The following is a 20,525-nucleotide window of genomic DNA, read 5'->3' on the forward strand; positions in this document are numbered from 1 at the left end:
CGACTTTAGTGACCAGTGGGTCATTGATCTTCAAGGAAATGATCATCCTCTTTGCAGGGGATTTTTCTTTGGTCTTCTTAGGTGATTGAGCTAGTAAAGGCAATGAGATGATGATGGATGGAGGTGATAACCATGGTGAAGACACAGTGGGAGGCACCCACCACCCTGGCATGACCGTGAGGTATCAAGACATGTATCACACTATATTTTCTTTGTTTCATAGATGTAATCTATCTATCTATCTATCTATCTATCTATTTATTTATTTAATTTTTGTGTGTGAGATGGAGTTTCACTCTTGTCACCCAGGCTAGAGTACAGTGGCACTGTCTCAGCTCACTGCAACCTCCGCCTTCTGGGTTCAAGCTATTCTCCTGCCTCGGCCTCCCAAGTAGCTGGGATTATAGGCATGCACCACCATGCCTGACTGGTTTTACATTTTTAGTGAAAATGGAGTTTTACCATGTTGGCCAGGCTGGTCTCGAACTGCTGACCTCAGGTGATCTGCCCGCCTTGGCCTCCCAAAGTGCTGGGATTACAAATATGAACCACCGCACCCGGCCCATAGATGCATTTTTAAATATCTGTTTATTTTGAAATAGTTTAAGACTCATAAGAAGTTGCAAAAATAGTGCAGAGTTCCCTCATATCCCTCGCCTAACTTCCCCTAACGATCCTGCATAGCCCTCTGCATTGTCAAAACTGAAAAACTGATGCTCACACTGCATTTTACATATTTATGACCTCCCTTATCCTTTCTCTTATTAGGCTGTGAGCAGTTTGAGGGCAGAGTGAACTGCAGTCATTTCTGTACCCGGAGCACCTGGGGCAGTGCAGGCAGGCAGTGGGAGTGCCACCGGCTGAAGGGTGAACGTGGGACTGAGGTGTCCATATGGTGGCTACTGTCACTCTGCCCCAGACAGCTCCACTCTGGGGACCCCTGCCACCGAGGATTTCCAGGAGGAAGGGAAAAGGTAGCCTAATTCATTGCTAGCCAATGCCATCCACTCAGTCATCCCAGAATGTGAGTTACAGAGTGGCACTGCTCTCAGGTCTCCAGAGGTGCCCCACAACCTTGGCACAAAAGCCAAGGCCCTACCAGCAGCCCCAATTCCTACATGGCCTACAACCCCTGCCCACCGCTCCGCCCATCATGCCCCCACCTGCCACCCCCACCCCCCGCCCCGCCCACCAGCATGCTCCACGGGATGGTGTGGGACTCCCGCCCTCCCTCCCTCATCAGGGGTCTTCTCACTTGTCCTTCCCTCTGAGAGGCCTTTCCTGACCCCAGATGTAAGGTAGCACCCCACTCCCCCGCTAACTGGCTTTATTCTTCTTCAGAGACTAACTTGACCATGACCTTCCATTTACTACTCTGTGCCCCTGTTGTGCTTTTCTCCCTGGCAGCTCAGCTGAGGTGGTTCACTCGCTGCTCCATCCCCTGGGCCCACCCCAGGCTCGCACACACTGGTGCTAGTAAATATTGGCTGAATGAATGCAGCACGTGGATTCCATCACCAGGGAGCTCAAGGTTCCAGATAATGAAAAATGATGTGAGCCAGAGCCAAAAAGTCCATCATCCTGTGCAGCTACAAAGAAAAAGAGAGCAAAGGATCCTTTGCCCTCCGTTTCCCCGCGCTGTCGTCCGTCACCTGGCTCTGTGCTGGCTCTCACTCAGCAAATACTCACTGAGAACTTCCTAAGCGCCAGGCTTGTTCCACTCTGGGTCACATTCTTCTCCGGCATGACTACACGGCCTCGCATCTGCTCATGCCAGCCTGCCATCCATCCCATGGCAGGGAGTAAATGGGAGGATGCACGTGAGTGCCTGGCACACAGTAGGCATGCAAGAGGTGGCAGTTAATATTACAATGTATCACAGTATTTGTCATGCTTTCCAATCATTTTGGGTTTGTCTGTCCCCTCAGATGGTAAGCTCCTAGCACAATGCCTGGCATAAGCTAAGCATTCCACATAGGAAGGAAGGAAGAGAAGAAGGAAGAGAGGGAGGGAGGGAGGGAATCAGTTCTGTCAGAGTAAGTGAAAGGCAGAAGTTCAATATTCCCTCCAGGTTGAGTAAAACCCCCAAATCGGATAAAATATCAATAATTTGTTCACACTCTTCTCCAAGGTTCTCCAAAGCCAAGGTGGTTAGTTTGTTTTCGGTAAGTGGGCCACTTCCTTCTTGGATTCCCCGCTAGAGAATAAACACGTCCTCTCCAGACAGCTGCTCCTCCACTCTCCATGGAAGGAAATCGAGCAGCTGGAGAGCCTGTGCATCTCTGCAGAGTCCAGCACTCCAGGGTCTGGCCAGAAGTTCCAGGATAGCAACACAGATGATCTCAAGAACATGCAAGTGATAACTGTGAGACAGGTATGCAAACCACCATTGTGAGATATGTTCGCTTTCAAAGGCACATAAAGGACTGTGACTGTTCCTATTGAAAGACATGAATCCCAGGGCTTGATCAGTCCATGGAGCTTGTGAGGAGACGCTGGAGTCGTGACAGTCCAGGGCACTGGGGTTTCATCTCTGCACCTTCCCTCTTGTCTCCCAGCCAGGCGCAGCCTCTAGCAGGAAGGCTTGGATCAGAGTGGCTGTCTTAGCAGGGCCAAATATTTTCATTTTAGTGACCCATTCTAGACACATTAAAGACCATAATGTTAATGACTCCATTTCTGCTTCCAAATTCTCCTGCTTTTCCATGAACTCACTGTCTGGCTCACCAGAGCCTTTCACAGATGGTCTGGTGAATGTTTTGACTTGGGTACAGGGGAGATGGAAGAGCCCAGTCTGGCTGTTGAAGACACTGGGACAAAGGTTTCAGAAGAGCACAGAGGCTCATGAGCCAACACCGAGGTTGCCGCAGTTCTGCAGAGCCCAGCTGGCTCTCACTGCCTGCACCGCGGGGAAGGACTGAGTCAGATTCCCGCAGGCAGCGGGGCTCTCCCTCCAAGCTCAGGCTCAGGGAGGGGGAATGAGTGGGGGCTCCGGCTGCCTGTCTGACTCTAGAATAACAGGGCTTTGCTGTCATGTCTTGGAAATGAAAGCCCATCATGACTGGTATGCTGGCTGGCTTTGGGGGCCTCGAATTTTCCATGGCACCTGCTTATGAGTCAGCCCGAGGGGATGCCAACCTGTAGCCCAAAGCAGCAGCTGGCAGTGCAGATGGAGACAACTTAGAGACCAGGTGAGAGGAGGCTGGGGTGGTCAGGCCTCCCTGCTGGGAGACAAAGAAAGAAGTGGCCTACATTCTTTTTGGAATGAGGTAGAAGAGAGATGAGAAGAGAAGAGGAAAGAAAAGCAAAGACAACAACAAAATAGATGCACACATGTGGGCCTTGAATAGCACACTTAGGGCCAAATAAGTCACAGATATCAGAACTCCACCTTCCTTCCAAAAAGCTCTTCAGAAAATTCCCCACAGCCCATTTTTCCTTTTCAAAGAAGTAGGTAGAGTCTGTATGTCTGGGCTGGCCAGACAAGACTCAGGTTATTTCAAGGATAATAACTGGCATGTACTGAGTGCTCGCTGTGCGCCAGGCCTTGTTCTAGAACTTCACACCTAGTACTTCCTCTACTCTTCAAAGCCGCATCCTAAGAACTATTATCCCATTTTACAGTTGAGGAAACTGAGGCTGTCACGGGATGAGATAACACCGTGGAGCCTTGCTCTTGACTGCTAGAGTGACCGTGGTCTCAAAACAGATAACCATGTTCCAAGCTGGGACCCTCAAGCTAGAGGGCACTGAGGCTCCAGCACTGGGCACCAGAGAGGAAGTACCTCGCAGAAGCTCCTCCAGCTCCCTCAAGGGGTATGTGGTGCCCTGCGTCAGGGCTTTCAGGTAGAGCTTGGCCAAGGTCTCAGACTGAAAAAGCTGGGGCTGATGGAGTTCCCATTTGAAGCCCAGGCACTCGAGAATCACATCTGAGGAGAGAAAATGATGCTGAGCAAACACATCAATAACGTCCCCACCCAAAGATGCATCAGCTTCCTCTCCCCCAACTCCTTTGCTCGGTGGATCATTAAGCAGATGAAGCAGGCAAGCAGCCCCCCCAGGCATCTCAGAAAGGAAGTGGTGAAGTGTGGGCCTCGGGGGCTTAGTGGCTTTGAGGGGGACACTGAAGGAGTCTTATGAGGTCACCCAGGACATGCCACATGTCCAGGACAGCTGTCGGCTAACAGCTGTAGGACTTCAGAGGCACTCGCGCTGCCCTCCGATGTGGGGAATCAGGAAAAGCTTTGTGGAACAGGGACATTGTCTGGGGCACTCCTGGGGGGCCAAGGCAACAAGAACGTTCTGGCTTCCCCTACGACTGTGTTTCTCAGCCCTGACATTGTAAACATTTTGGGCCAGATACATGCCTGTTGGGGAGCTGTCCCGTGCACTGTAGATGCCCAGTAGCAGCCCTGGCATCTACTTACTACATGCCAGTAGCACTCCCTCCTCAGCGGTGACAACCAAAAATGTTTCCAGACATTGCCAAGTATCCCCAGTGAAGCCAAATCACCCCCTGTTCCCTGTTGAGAACTACTGCACTATGAGTTCCAAAGCATGACCCATCTGAAATGTAATACCTACCAAAGAGGGTAGGATTCTCGTGACCCTCCCTTGACAATAAAAGAAGGCTGTTTCCAAACTGTAGGAGACTTTATTCAGGGGCATCTAACCTGAGGATAAAATCAGTGATCACTAAAAGAAGAGGCTTTTTGATAGAGGAGGGCAGAGGGCGAAACCGAGGATGCCAGGCCAGGTGAGGCTCGAGAGGCCATGGGGAGAGGACTCTGCATGGCTCAGCTCCTGTGTTGTTAGTACAGAGCTGGGGAAAGGAGAGGTGCCTAAAACCCTCAATCTGAGTGCCAGACAGGACCTGAAGGGCCACTAGCCCCATCTACGTATTTCTTGGTTTTGCCATTAGTTTCACAGTGTGACCTTGGGTACCTGATTCTTCTTCCTGTTACTATTATTGTTATTCACCAATATTATGATATTGTTTGGTGCTGGGGTTCAGGGGGTTTGCATCTCAAATATTACATCGCCTTAGGTGGACTGGTTATGTTGAGTTAGAAAAAGTCTCAGCCCATTAGGGTGATTATAGGCAGGGGCAGAATTGTGGATACAACATATTCACTCACTGGATGTCAATTTCCACTTTCAGGATGGCCAATGCATGGCAGCCATCACTAATCAATCCAGAGCTCTTTCTCTCATGCCAGGAGATGGTCTCAGACTACTTCTCCTGTTCAGAGTTGAAGGTGAGAAAAGAATTTGTTAGCCTCTCTTTGGAAAGGAGGCTGGCTCTGATCTCAGGCAGCCACACCATGCAGTAGGCTTTATCCAAAAAAAAAAAAAAAAAAAAAAAAAAAGGGCTGCTTTAAGAAGCTGTCCAGCCTCCTCATGAGGCTCAATGAACATTTTTCTAGCAAAAAAGAACCTATCCTGATTCTTGATCCTGCCTCAGAAAAGTCCTCTTGAACAAGTGCAGCTGTGAACGTCCAAGTCACGACTGGTTAGAGCCCAAAGAGACGAAGAACAGCTGCTTTATGCTTGCTGCATTCCGTTTAGTCTTTCAATACAAAGACTACTTTTTTTTTTTTTTTTTTTTTTTTTTGAGATAGAGTCTTGCTCTGTCACCCAGGCTAGAGCTCACTGCAACCTCCAACCTCCTCTTCCTGGGGTAAGTAATTCTCCTGCCTCAGCGTCCTGAGTAACTGGGATTACATGTGCGTGCCACCACGCCTAGCTAATTTTTGTATTTTTAGTAGAGATTAGGTTTTACCATGTTGTCCAGGCTGGTCTCGAACTCCTGACCTCAAGTGATTCACTCGTCTGGGCCTCCCTGCTGGGATTACAGGTGTGAGCTATTTATTGACACCAACACGTTTGTCTTTATCACGGCGAGAAGCATATGAAAATGTGTTTACCAAGCTTGGTTTCACTCACTGCACATTTGACAAATATTTACAGGGCACCTATTGTTTCTCAGATACTGGGAAGTGGATAAGAATCGCAACTTATGGACGAGTGCCCTGGCTTATGGGCTGGCTTTCTTCCGTAAAGACCACAAGATGCCCCTGAAGTCAGCAGCATTCTGACTTAATCCACGGAGAACACAAACTCACCTGCTTCTGCACTTTGGATGTCCTTGTTCTTGAAATTCTCACAGAAAAACTTCTGAATTTGTGAAATGTGTAACCTCAAGGGAAAATGCAAACATAAAATCCAGGAGTTAATACTGACATTTTTCTCCAACTACAACATGGATTATTCTAGCATAAACTTCCTTAAAGCACCCATCGATCAAGCTATTCATATCTCGCCCTTTGGAAGAGTTTCCTCAGGTCACCATTTGTCTGCTGATCTGAAAAACTATATGTAGCCTTTCTGATAGCTGGCTTATAATGCTGATTCCTGTTTTCAGTTTGTGGGTAGGGCTTACTGAGGGGGTATTTGAGGTCGTACTTGGCTGCCTGAATGACACTTTATACAGTGTCTAAAACATTATCTGGCATATAGTAGACACTCAGTAATATCTGCTGGGAGAAAAGAATAGAGGTTTCTGCTCATTTCTGGGATGTTAATTCATCAACGATTTTGTTTAGAGGTCATACAGGTCCCACTCTCAGTGTGTCCAAAAACTAAACTTAGCATCTACCCCAAATCCTACCCTGCTCACTCAGATTCTCATTTCAGGAAATGGCACCACCAGCCTGCAGTTGCCCAAGCCAGCATGCCGAGTGTTGTTACATCTCATCACTTGCCTGGATATTTTGAATTTGTCCATCTCTCTTTGCTGTTCTTGCTATCGCCTTCCTCCAAGCCCCTACGATCTCCCTTCAGTCACTGCCAAAGTCTCCCAGCCTCCAACCCTGCTCTGCTCGGATGCCTGCCTCCCACAAAATGCAAATTTGGTCTTGTCTCTCTCCTGCTGAGCATCCTCCAGTGTTTCCCCATTGCTCTTGGGGGAAAGTCCAAACTCCTTAGCATGGCTAACCAGCTCCTGCATGTTTCTGCAGCCTGGTCCCTCAAAGGTCCCCACTCCAGCCCTTCTCAGTAGCCTGCACCTGGACCTGCCAACTGCTGCTTTCGTCTCTTGCATGCACTACTCCCTCTCCCAAATGCTCTCCTCCTTGCCTTTCCCCTTGCTAAGCTCCTACTCATTCTTCAGAATGAGCTTCATTGCTGCTTTCTCTGGGGATGCTGGGCCAGTGGCTTTCCCCCTGCCCGTCCTGGGATTTCCCCCTTAAAACTCCTTCTGGAGTGTCTTGTGGCTGCCTGTTTACTTGTGTATCCTCTGTGAGACAGATTGGGCATGTGTTTACTGCTATGACCCTGGCACAAGCCATCACACAGGTGCTCAGCAAATATTCATTAAATGAATCCATGACCACATAGATAAACACCATGGACTCATCATGCTAAGCCAGGAAGTGAAACAAAATTTGAGTCACATATTCACAGCTTAAAGACAGTCATCCCAGAAAGCCAGCCAGCCAAGAGACATTTGTGACCACAGCTGGTCTGTGTCATGCAGTGTCAACTTTACCATGCTGTCTCCAACAATCCCAGGAGACCCCGTGGGCCAGGGTGCATGCAGGAAGCATGGGTGGGAGCCTGTGTCCAGAATATTACCAACTACGTGCTGCCCTGTCCAAGGCGGGAGGGTGGCTGCCAATGACTCAGCCTAAGGCAGGCAGTGGGAGCTGGACTTGCTTATTCAACAGGAGCAGTGGAGATCTGACCCAAGCCACCCTCGCTTCCTCCCTCGATCCTCCTCGTGGCTTGGGTGACACGTCTGGAAAGAGCTGGCCAGAGTCAAGAGTTCAGACCGTGATCTCAAAATGGAGCCATGGACTTTGGAAAATATGGCGCAAGGTCCATGAACTCAACTACCCTCACAAACATCAGTGTCATCAGCTGAGCCAAGGGGATGCCAGGAAACAGAGGTGAGCACACTGCCTTCTCCTGGGTGTGAGGGCTGCTTGTCAAGATATACCAACCGTCATGTAGGCTCTGCCATTCCCAAGGGCTGCACTTCATTTTAGGATCACTGGAAAAGTGAACGGAACACATGGCATCTGTGAGTTGTCTCACTGTTTGGGACCAAGTGGTCCGCGGTGAACTCCCATTGCAACACCTGGTGCAGGGATGCTGGGAACGTGCTGTTAGGCTGGAGCTCATGTCCCCAAGTCATGACCATGATGGAGAAAGGCAGAAGGGGAAGAAGGGGAAGTAAGTTTCTCATGGACATACGGACTTCCTGGAGCAAACTATCCAAAGGTCAAAATGCCAATTTGATGAATTAGAAAGAGTGACATAGACCTGGGGCTGGACCTCAGTCCTTCCATTTTCTGCCTCTTGGTCTCAGAGGAAGGGAAGAGTGAAAGAGTGAATGTTTGGAATGCCTGGCACGGACTTGCCTTTGGTTAACATTCTCTCTTTCATTGTCTCTGTGAAGGGTGCCAAAATAAAAATGGAGTTATGATGCCTTAAAAACCCTGACGGAGCCTGGCATGGTATCATGCTCCTGTAGTCCCAGGTACACGCAAGGCTGAGGCAGGAGGATCACTTCGGCCCAGGAGTTCGAGGCTGCAGTGAGCTGTAATCATGCCTGTGAATAGCCATTGCGTTCTAGCCTGGGCAAGTGGGCGAGACCGCGTCTCTAAATCTCTTTTAAAAAACAAAACGGCCAGGCACAGTGGCTCACGTCTGTAATCGCAGCACTTTGGGGGGCTGAGGCGGGCGGATCACAAGGTCAGGAGATCGAGACCACCCTGACTAACACGGTCAAACCCCGTCTCTACTAAAAAAATGCAAAAAATTAGCCAGACGTGGCAGCGGGCACCTGTATTCCCAGCTACTTGGGAGGCTGAGGCAGGAGAATGGTATGAACCCAGGAGGCGGAGTTTGCAGTGAGCTGAGATCGTGCCACTGCACTCCAGCCTGGGCGACTGAGAGAGACTCTGTCTCAAAAAAAAAAAAAAAAAAAAAATTCCACCCAACAAATAGAGGTGGGGAAGGCCAGGAAGGGAGAATTCTCACACACGAATGCCTGATAATAAGAACTATCACAAAAGACTCTGCAAAACCTACAACTGCACACAAAGGCCATCATAACCTCACACACAAAAAAGTACTGCGAGGACATCTGCCTAGCAGCTCAAACTGGTGTCACCCTTGTTATGGATCCTGGTAGCCAGGGATAATTATCTCAGAGCAATGATGTAATCCTCCTCACTTTTCTTTTAAAAACCTTTGTCTTGCCAGGCATGGTGGCTCATGCCTGTAATCCCAACACTTTGGAAGGCTGAGGCAGGAGCATCGCTGGAGCCTGGGAGTTCAAGACCAGCCTGGGCAACATAGAGAGACCCCCATCTGTACAAAACATTAAATAAAAAATTTAGCATGTGGTGGCCATGTCTGTGGTCCCAGCTACTTGGGAGGCTGAAGCAGTAGGATCAATTGAGTGTGGGAGGTTGAGGCTGCAGTGAGTTGTGATTGCACTACTACACTCCAGCCTGGGCAACAAAGCAAGACCATGTCTCAAAACAAAACAAAAAAACCTTTGTTTTCCTTTACTTCCCTGAAAATGCACGTAGTTTATGGTGGCACTGGTATTCCATTGCAATGCCCGTTCCGGAATAAACATCAACTACTTTTAGAGAGTCTTCCTCTCCTCTCTGTTTGTTATTTAGGTTAACACCTCTATAACGTGGGTCACTGGTCTCTAGTCCCACTATCCCAGAACTGCTCTCTGGTTAAAAATAAAACAAAATAAAAATATAGGGGTCCCTTCTTCCCATCCTCACCTCTTAAGCATGACCTCCTCCCACCCTTGAATGGACTTGGCATTGCGGGCAGAAAGGGAGAAAACCACCAGGCAGCTTCCCCAGCTGGGGACAGGGAGGGCTCCGGGCCTTTCCTAGAGCCACAGTCCCCTAAGCCTTCGTGGGGTGGGGGTGCCCCCTCCCCAGTCTGGCCTGAGTCACACCTCCCGCGCTGGATCTCTGGGTTTCCATGACAGCACGCATCCATACATGCCAGTGGACCCCAGGGACACACTTGACACATGTGCATTGAGTCTATATGTGCCATACACTTTTCTAAGCTCGTTACATGAATTATGTCATGTAATTCTCACAGCAACCCTGTAAGACAGCATCCCCGATTCGCACATAAACTAAGGCACGAAAAGATTAGGGTGCTTGCAAGGAAGTTCACATTTCCTCCTCTCAGCCTCCTCTCCCACGCTCAGTGCCACAGAGCCTGCAAAAGGTCCAAGGCAAGAAGACCAGCAGCCTGAAGATCAGCTCCCCTGAGTGGCTGACCAGGAACTCCCTGCATCATGAAAACCCACAGACACAGCTGAAGGAAGTGTTGGCCAGCTGGGCACAATTACATACCCAAAATAGACAGGAAACTGGGAGCCTGCTCCCTCAGCTTTCCACCATGAATGACCCTTTCCATAACTCAAGAAATACAGATTGGGCCAGCTCCTGTCCAAGCAGACAGCACCCCCAGGTGGGAAAAGCAGCAATAACACCATCCATGACATGAACACAGCTTGCCAGGTGGGGCAGTGCTTTGGGGGACAAAATGTGTGTTTCATGGAGCATTCCAGGCCCTTACTGTCAGTGGAGTTTGCCATCTGAGAGTTGCCTGATGCCTGAAGGTTCACAAGAGTTACCAGGAAAAAGCCTTTCATGTTATTATCTAAATTAAACACAACCTTTTTTCTTTCTAAGAAGTTTCTCATAATCACATGGAAGAAATTCCTCTTGTGAAGACAAAGAAAAGGGGTGTGTGGGTGTGTGTGTCTTTCTCTTTTTTTTTTTTATTTTTTTATTTTTAGAGACAAATCTCGTTCTCTCTCCCAGGCTGGAGTGAAACGGCACAATCATAGCTCACTTCATACAGCCTCTATCTCCTTGGCTCAAGTGATCCCCCCACCTCAATCTCCCAAGTAGCTGGGACTACAGGTCCTGGCTAATTTTAAAATTTTTTGTAAAGACAGGGTCTCACCATGTTGCCCCAGGCTGGTCTCAAATTCCTGGCCTCAAGCTATCCTCCCACCTTGGCCTCCCAAAGCACTAGGATGACAAGTATGAGCCACCATGCCCAGACACATTTGGTTTATTACAGCACATCAGTTTCTCCCACACTCAGTAGACTGCACCAGGGACTTCAATTCTTCATCCCTCCCTCTGTCCAAATCTTTTACCTCCATATTGCAAAATTTCTCTCCATAAGGAAATGGAGTGTGTTTTCTGTCCCTTGACTGGGAGTTTGGCCACGTGACTTGCCTCAGTTCACGGGGCCTAGTGGATGTGAAATGGTGGAAGGTCTGAAAGACACATGTGCTCCTGGGCTTACCCTCGTGCCCTCTGCTGTCACCATGATAAGCATGTGCCCAGGCTAGACCACTGTCTCAGGAGGAGGACAAGAGGCTCACGGAACAGAGCCCAGGTGCCCTGGCAGAACCGATCCTGGATCAGCTGAGCACCAGATGCATGGCTGTAGACTTGCCCAGAACCCCTGAGAGTATCTGCTGCCTCTGGACATGCAGCTTCCCAACATCACAAAGCAGAGGGCCAGATGTGTAAAAGTTTCTCCCTGGAAGACCGGTTCCTCCGCCCCTGTTGTGCTGGAGGAAGGAACTGGGGAAGGTGCAAGGAGGCAGAGTGAAATAAAGGAGGTGTTGACTGGCAGAGCACAGAGCTGAGACACCCCAAGATGAAATAACGGGGATTAATTACTAAAATGCTGCTCAGGCAATAAAGAAAATAATTCTGTTTACTAAGCTCTACTATTTGCCGGAAAAAGTGCTAAGCATTTTCAATAGATGGCTTCATTTAATTCTCAAGATGACTCTTCATCTTGAAGAAGGTGCTATATAACCATTTTAGAGATGAGGAAACTGAGGCCCAAAGAGGGTTAGCCACTGACTAAAGGTCACAGAATTAGTAAGTGAAGAAGTGGGGATTCCAACGCTGTTGATAGACTGCTGTTAACAGTCCAAATGCCCAACACCAAATGCCATTTTTGCACCCCACCCCTCAGGCCACTGCCTCCAGTTTAGCTCAGTAACTCCTAGGGACTTAGTTCCTGCTGCCCAGACCCTCTCATCAGCTTTTGGGGTCACTTTGTCTGTATTCCTAGGCCTAGCTCCAGCACCTGCATCCCTGGCCTAGGCCTGGCACTAAGGAACTCAGCAACGGAACAGGGTTGGCCAGTGGCTCTAGAGAGGGAAGATTTGGCTACTCGCTGAACAAAGATTGAGCAGGCAGTTCTTCTGTGCCAGGTGCTGCCCTAGGAGTACAGTCCATGCTCACTTCGATTTGGCTGTGAGCTCACAAGACAGATGCTGCCAGCCTAGGGATGGTAGTGGCATCAAGCCAGGTCCACGGCACCAGGGAAATGAGGTATGCCTTCTGCAATAGGGGTGGTACAAATTGCGTGGTGGCTCAAGCCTGTAATCCCAGCACTTTGGGAGCCCGAGACAGGCGGATCACGAGGTCAGGAGATCGAGACCATCCTGGTTAACATGGTGAAACCCCATCTCTAATAAAAAATACAAAAAACTAGCCGGGCAAGGTGGTGGGCGCCTGTAGTCCCAGCTACTCGGGAGGCTGAGGCAGGAGAATGGCGTGAACCCGGAAGGCGGAGCTTGCAGTGAGCTGAGATCCGGCCACTGCACTCCAGCCTGGGCAACAGAGCAAGACTCTGTCTCTAAAAAACAAAACACAAGCCAGGTGCAGTGGCTCAAGCCTGTAATCCCAGCACTTTGGGAGGCCAAGACGGGCGGATCACGAGGTCAGGAGATCGAGACCATCCTGGCTAACACGGTGAAACCCCGTCTCTACTAAAAAAATACAAAAAAATAGCCCGGCAAGGTGGTGGGCGCCTGTAGTCCCAGCTACTCGGGAGGCTGAGGCAGGAGAATGGCGTAAACTCGGGCGGCGGAGCTTGCAGTGAGCTGAGATCCGGCCACTGCACTCCAGCCTGGGCGACAGAGCGAGACTCTGTCTCAGGAGAAAAAAAAAAAAAAAAAAAAATTTGATCCCCAATGTTGGAGGTGGGGCCTAATGAAAGGTATTTTTGTCATAAGGGCAGATCCCTCATGAATAGATTAATACCATCCCTCAGGGGTGAGAGTTCTCACTCTCTTAGTTCCCACAAGAACTGGTTGTTAACAAAAGCCTGGGACCTCCCCTCCTCTCTCCTGCTTCCTTGCTTGCCATGTGATTTCTGCACACTCGGCTCCTCTTTGCCTTCCGCCATGAGTACAAGCAGCCTGTGGCCCTCACCAGAAGCTGAGCAGATGCTGGCGCCACGCTTCTTATACAGCCTGCAGAACCTTGAGCCAAATAAACCTCTTTTCTTTATAAATTTCTGATCCTCAGGTATTTCTTTACAGTAACAGAAACAGACTAAGGCAAGGGTCCAGCTCTGTGTTTCCAGGAGAGGCAAGAGGAACTCATCACATGGGGAAGTGAGGGTCTAGCCTGCTGCTCGGAACACTATGAGATTGAGAGAGGATCAGTTGATTGGGTGAAAATGGACATTCACAAGCTGTCTACACACTGAGCCAGGACTAACAAGTTTTGTTTGTCAAAAAACCAGTCCATTCCTGGATGATAAACTCGGAATCCTGTTTGGGTTCAAAGTTCCCAATGGGAAGAAAAATTGTAAAAAAAAAAAAAAAAAAAAAAAAATTCAATCTTTCTCTGCCCTTTTGTCACCACCCACATTCTCAGAGGTAGTAGTCACTTATGACCCTGTCTGTGCCTGAAAGCTGACTCCAGAGGGAGCCTTCCTGGCAGATGTGCCCTTGACAGCCACTCCAGCCAATCAGAGTGGCCCGGTCATCAGGCACCTCCCCTCCCAGGAATGATGGGCCATTCCTTCCCACAAATCTTTAAGTCTCCCTACCTGTCTGGGTTCCTCAGAGCTTCCTCAAAGTCTATGCTCAGAGCCTTGAACATCTGGGAAAGTGAGAGCAGGTCCCCAGTAAAAGGCTGTTTGGGGAAACGCCACCGGTTGGTTGAGCCAGCGATCCGGCGTTCCAGCCGAGCTCTGTGCTGCTTGGTAATCAAAGAAAGAGAAGACATCTTTTTTTCTAACTTCACATAAATGCCAGATTTTCCAAATTGTACAGCAGGAAGGAAATCAAGACAAATTTTACAGTGCTGGTTAATTTTTGAACATGGCTAATATTTCTCACGAGACATCTCAAGGTAAAGACGCTGTATTCCATAGACCAAGGATCTCAAGCTACACAGTAATTTGGAATTTAGGATCTAAGACAAGAGGTGCCAGAGGGCAAGAGGTCAGGGAGAAACACTGTTTTTTGCAGGTAGCTCTCTGAAGAATCCACAAGCAGGGATAGTATTATGCTTTAAGTACTGTCCTTTGAGTACTTATCCTAACTTGTCATACAGAGAGATATTAAACTGTGGAGATATTGGGCAAGGAAATTTTTTTAATGGTGGTAAAATATGCAAAACATAAAATTTTATCTATTTTACAGTGTACAATTTGGTGGCATTTAGTACATTTACAATGTTATACAACCATTACCACTACCTAATTCCAGAACATTTTCATTACCCCCAAAAGAAATTCCATACCTATCAAACTGTCACTCCCTGTTCCCGCGTCCCCAGCCCCTGACAACCACTAATCTGTTTTCTAAGATTAGCCCCTATGTTCTGATTTTATGTTTTCACCTGTTCTGGGTATTGCACAGAAGTGGAATCTCACAATACGTGGCCTTTTGTGGATGGCATCTTTCACATAACATAATGTTTTCAAGGTTCATCCATGTATTGGCACTTCATTCCTCTTTAAGGCTGAATAATATTCCATTGTGTAAATTTTCCACATGTTGCTTATTCCTTCATCAGTTGATGAACACTTGGGTTGTTTATACCTTTTGGCTATTGTGAAGTGTGCTGTGAGTATTCATGGACAAGTTTTGTTTGAACACCTGTCTTTTTATTATTTTGGTTATATACCCAGGAGCAGAACTGCTGAGTCTTTGGGCAGGGGCTTTTACTTAGACATTTTCTTGAGGTTCCAGGAGAAATTCAGCAATTTACATAAAACAGAAGGACAATACCCAGCATGGATGTAAACCTTAGACTGAAGGCCCAAAGCAACCTAGCAAGGAAAAAAGCACCAGGAAGGACCCACAGGAATGGATGTCATTGATCCCAAGCCAACCAGGGCACCAATGGAGAGGTGGTGAGACCATGGGCCACGGACTAGAGCATCTGAGTTCAAATCTTGTTATTGCTACTTTCTAGTTGTGTGACCTTGAGCAAGTTATGTGACATTCTGAGGCTGTCAGGTCTCATGTGTAAAATGGGAATAACGGGTGGTGGTGGTGACAGTAATGGTCATCATGACAATGACGGTGAGGATGGCGGTGGTGGAGATTGTGGGGATATCATCTTGTTTCCAATGTTGTAAAAAGTATAAAGTAGAATAAAGTTTGGGAAATATGCCTTAGTATAGTGCCTCGAAGATGGTGGATGATTAAAAACTGTGGAATCTGAGTCTAGATATAGTGCTGCTGTCACGTGAGAAGTAAAACATCGCCAGCTCAGACCACAAGCCTGCTCTCTGGATGGCCCGCTGCCTGGACGCACTCTTTCCAGCCGAGTCAGCCAATAACGCTTAAGGTCCTCGGTGGTGCAGGACCCAGCTCCTTGTGGAAATTTGTCAAAATGACCATAACCAAGTGCTTCTTCTCATCACCTACCTTCTTGAGAAACTGATCTACTTACCGTGTTCGACATTATCGTGAATGAAAGTGGAGATTACACAGGAGAGAAAAGATAAGCAACCTAGAAGACAAAAGAGATAAAGGTGAAATTTTCCATACTTTTCAAAATATTATGGAGGAGATTGGCCTAAAGAATCTATATTTTGCCACAGGAACGATAATGAATAAGCCTTGAATGTGGGTTTTTTATCAATCAAGAGAATATCTTGTTGTTGCTGTTTTTTGTTTGTTTGTTTGTTAGCTTTTTTGTAAGCAGATGAGTAGACAGATAGATCTCTGCTGTTGTTCTGGGAAAGTGGCTCAGATCAAGCAAAACAGAAGATAATCCTCTGCCAAAGTGAGGAAGACCGAAAGATAGCTGTAAGTAGGCTGATCACATAATTGATCATTCAGACCAGGGGACTAAAGCGATGATATTAATGATTAGGCCTAGACAATGACTGTAGGCCAGGGCTGCCCTGGAGTCCTGTAGACTGATGGTCACCCTGGCTTACAGGTCATGAAAGAGGACGAGTGGAAGGACTTTCCAGCTATCTCTGAACATTATCAGGGCAGTTGGGTTACAAGCAACAGAAACCCATTTGATTATGGAGTTGGGGAGAGGTTAAGATAGATTGGAAGGATGGTGATGAGAGGAGGGTCTCATACACTCAAAAGGAAACTGGAGAACTCTGGGAAAGAATAGGAAGCAGCTGCAGGGGCCTGGGTGGCATGCACCAGCAGTTGGTGGCTGCTGTTGTCAGGCGCTGCCTCTAGCATGAGTCGGCTCTCCCACAGTCCATCTATGCAGGGTTCTGTTCAATCCAGATTCTCAGCAAGAGGCCCCAGCTGGCCTGGCTTAGCTCAGGGGCCCACTCTTTGGCCCCTGAGGGCAGACACCTTGACTAATTCTCCCAAGAAAAATGTGCACTGGTGACTGGGTAGTTCCCCAGAGCAACATCAGAGAAGAGAAGAAGTGGGCGAGCTGGTAAAACCAGCAGAAGCCATGGCACTTGATGACCAAGAACCTCAGTTGACCTCCCCTTTGTTCCCCAAACAGCACTTCACCTGCATCACAGTCATGGCTATGTTCATCCATTCACCAACAAGCATTTCCTGTGCAGTCACCGTATGGAAAGAGGTGTTAGCCGTTTCTGAGAGACAGCAGTGAGCAAAATGCACATGATTCTTGCCTCACAGAATTTCCATTCCACTTGGGCAGACAGGCTTTTCTTTGCCTTTTAATTGCCTTAGTTGGACTTTTTAATTGTATTAATAATATATGCTTGTTGTAACAAGCGAACCAATACAATGACAGGAAAGAAAAATTTAACATAGCTGCATAATATTACTTTTTCTATTTTTGAGACAGGGTCTTGCTCTGTTGCCCAGGCTGGAGTGCAGTAGTATGATAAAGGCTCACTGCAGCCTCAAATCTGCTGGGCTCAAGTGATCCTCCCACTTCAGCCTCCCCAGTAGCTGGGACTACAGGCGTCCGCTACCACACCTGGCTAATTTTTTAATTTTTCTAGAGCCAGGGTTGCCCAGACTGATCTATATTGCCCAGACTTGTCTTGAACTCCTGATATCAAGCAATCCTCCTGCCTTGGCCTGCCAGAGTACTAGGATTATAGGCATGAACCACTGTGCCTGGCCCTATAATATTTCATACAGTGACTGCATCATTATTTATTAAAATATTCCTCTGCCAAGTCATTGAGGTTATTTCCTATATTTTATTCTCATAATAAGAACAATGGAAACAATATGCATACACATTATTATGGCAGTTTGTGTACATGTGTGTATGCATATATCTATACATGTTACCTATATCTCTATCTGTGTATATATATATGTGTGTGTGTGTGTGTATATATATCTTTGTGTTACTATTTTTATTTCTATGAAATAGTCTTCCAAGTAGTATAGTTATGTCAGACATCTGTATCTTCAATTGTTGTTGCTGTTTTTTGTTTGTTTGTTTGTTTTTTGTAAGCAGATGAGTAGACAGATAGATCTCTGCTGTTGTTCTGGGAAAGTGGCTCAGATCAAGCAAAACAGAAGATAATCCTCTGCCAATTCATTTGCCCCAAAATTGCAGCAATTAACATTTCTATCACCAATTTATAAGTGTTGTTTTTTCCACAACATCTCCAGTACTAGGTGCTATCATCATATTTATTTTTGCCAAGCTGGTGAGTGTCGGATGGTTTCAGATTCTTATTTTAATTTGAACTTTCCTGGCTACCAGTGGGGTTGAGCATTCTTTTATCTATTTATTGGCCCTTTAATTTTTCTTTTCTGAAAACCGCCTAATCGTAGGCTTTCCGCATTTTTCTACTGGGTTACTGTAGTTTCCTGAGCATTTTTTAAGGAGTTCTCTAGGTACTGGGGACACTAACATTGTGTCTGTCATACATGTTGCAGAAGTGTATCATTTGTCTTTTGACTTTGTCTATGGTAAACAAATTGTTTCATTAGGTATGAAAATATGTCGTGTGCGTGCGCGTGTGTGTGTGTGTGTGTATTTCCTTTGCCAATCTCTAATTTGAAAACATATCTGGGGGCCAGGCCCAGTGGCTCATGCCTGTAATCCCAGCACTTTGGGAGGCCGAGGCAGATGGATCACCTGAGGTCAGGAGTTCAAGACCAGCCTAACCAACACGATGAAACCTTGTCTCTACTAAAAATACAAAATTAGCTGGGCATGGTGGCGCATGCCTGTAATCCCAGCTACTTGGGAGGCTGAGGCAGGAGAATCACTTTAACTCAGGAGGTGGAGGTTGCAGTGAGCCAAACTCGTACCATTGCACTCCAGCCTGGGCAACAAGAGTGAAACTCTGTCTCAAGGAAAAAAAAAAAAAAAAGAAAGAAAAGAAAAGAAAAGAAAAGAAAGAAGGAAGGAAGGAAGGAAAGAAAGAGAGGGAAACGTGTCTGGATACAAACATGGCCCTGGTGTTTGTACCCACCTGCCGGTGTCCTCATTTGCTATTGCATCCATGTATGCATGTGTGTTAAGAGCATCTTTGTCTGTTCAAGTAGCTTTCGAGGTACACTTGGGTTTAGAGCAATGTGTGTTTTCCTTGATGGCTGAGTTTCCACCTTGCGTGAGGAGGCTTCTCCCACCTCAGGGAACACATACATGCTTTTCTGATCCTTTTACCTCACAGGAGCCAGGTTGATGAACTCCTCAGCTTAAAACCCTTCACCAGCTTCCCACTGCCCTAGACATAGACCCCCGAATCCTCAACGTGGCCTAAAGGAATCTGAGAAGAGAGAAGAGGGTTCCATTCTGAAGCAGACCTGGTCAGCACAGAATAAACCCCACACAGGACTCGCTATGCCCACGGAGCACCGCTTCAGTTACAGAGAGAGGGAGGCTGGGGATGGCACTCAGCGACCCAAAGCTCCTGCTTTCTTAGATCAACATCTAAGAACTTTTTTAGCTGATCTTCAAATCCAGGGATATCTCAATGGCCTGGAAATGTGTTCTTTTTTCATCCCACCAGGCGACCTGCCTCTTCATGTGTTTTGAGAGCCTGTGCCGAGGTCTCTGTGCGTGGGCAGGAGCTACCTACAATGGTATCTCAGCTCCCAGACCCCTCCTGATTCCCCAAACTCCCTCCCTGCCAGGTAGACCAGAAGGACCCAAGTCTAAGCAGCACCTGTCCCTAAGACACCCTTCTTGGTCTCTGAAGTGGCCAAAAAGTACCCATCGTACTTACCGTTCTCAAACCCTCTTGCCCACCACAGGCGTGTTCACAGCAGGAGCTTGCTGAGTGAAGGAACTCGCATCACACTGGCCTCTGAGTTACAGGAGAGCCGGGGGCTGGGCACCTTCTGAGCCTGAAGCCCGGGAGTGCTCATCACATCTGGGGCTCACCCTTTTCTTCTTATGGGCCAAGGTGCTTTGACAGGGGGAGCTTGCCTTTTGTTTCCTGGGTGGTTGTGAGCACCACGGCAACAGCAGGGAAGGTTCCAAGCACTTCCTGTTCCAGGGCCGGGTTTCAGTTCAGGCTGGGGCTGTGTCCAAGGCCCTGGCTGATGAGGAGAAGATGTGAGTGATGGCATCTCAGAGACCAATGTGGGTGCCAAGTACCTCCATTCCTGTTCCTCCTGGGGCAACCCAGGACAGAGCCTCAGTGAGAGTCAACCCCCAAATCCTCAGGCTTCAGCTGTAAAAGGAGGAGATTAGACTAGAAACTTCTCAGCTCTGGCTGAGAATAGAGGGTCCTCTATTTCTCGTGTTTTCTGGGTTTTGACAAAAATATTTCAATAAAAATTGAGGGTTCTGCATTATTAAAAACTATGCCTAATGAGGTACTTCATTGATTATGATTTTTAATGCTGCTCTCTCTGGCAGCTAAGGACTGCCTAAAAGTCAAGGACAAGACTAAGAGCCTTCAAGCAGGCATCCAGAGTGAAGACGTTTGCGTTTCTTTGTTTTGTTTTGTTTTGAGATGGAGTCTCACTCTGTCGCCCAGGCTGGAGTGCAGTGATGTGATCTTGGCTCACTGTAACCTCCGCCTCTTAGGTTCACCGGGTTCGAGCAATTCTCTTGCCTCAGCCTCGTGAATAGCTAGGATGACAGGTGCCCGCCACCACATCAGGCTAATTTTTGTATTTTTAGTAGAGACGGGGTTTCACCATGTTGGCCAGGCTGGTCTTGAACTCCTCACCTCATCCGCCCACCTTGGCCTCCCAAAGTGCTGAGATTACAGGTGTGAGTCACCGCACCCGACCCTGAGTA

At 47.7% G+C, this 20,525-nt stretch overlaps 1 protein-coding gene across 7 annotated transcripts in view; it reads right to left on the reverse strand.

Annotated features, from left to right (window-relative positions):
- BTBD16 (BTB domain containing 16) overlaps nt 1-20,525 on the reverse strand; it is an 81,263-nt gene that overhangs the window by 49,264 nt on the left and 11,474 nt on the right. Inside the window, exons 2-7 of one of the 7 annotated variants that reach the window (XM_021943787.2) lie at nt 19,501-19,816; nt 15,795-15,854; nt 13,936-14,087; nt 6,126-6,199; nt 3,786-3,929; nt 1-90 (exon numbers count right to left, since the gene is read on the reverse strand). In XM_021943787.2, coding sequence (XP_021799479.1) covers nt 1-90; nt 3,786-3,929; nt 6,126-6,199; nt 13,936-14,087; nt 15,795-15,806 — 472 coding nt within the window. In that variant the 5' untranslated portion in view covers nt 15,807-15,854; nt 19,501-19,816. Of the gene's footprint in view, nt 91-3,785; nt 3,930-6,125; nt 6,200-13,935; nt 14,088-15,794; nt 15,855-19,500; nt 20,219-20,525 lie in introns of those variants that run through there. The other 6 variants (XM_021943791.2, XM_021943792.2, XM_021943788.2 and 3 more) reach the window with 6 other exon arrangements.

This window comes from Papio anubis, chromosome 11 (genome assembly GCF_008728515.1).
Source record: "Papio anubis isolate 15944 chromosome 11, Panubis1.0, whole genome shotgun sequence".
Classification (NCBI taxonomy): Eukaryota; Metazoa; Chordata; class Mammalia; order Primates; family Cercopithecidae; genus Papio; species Papio anubis.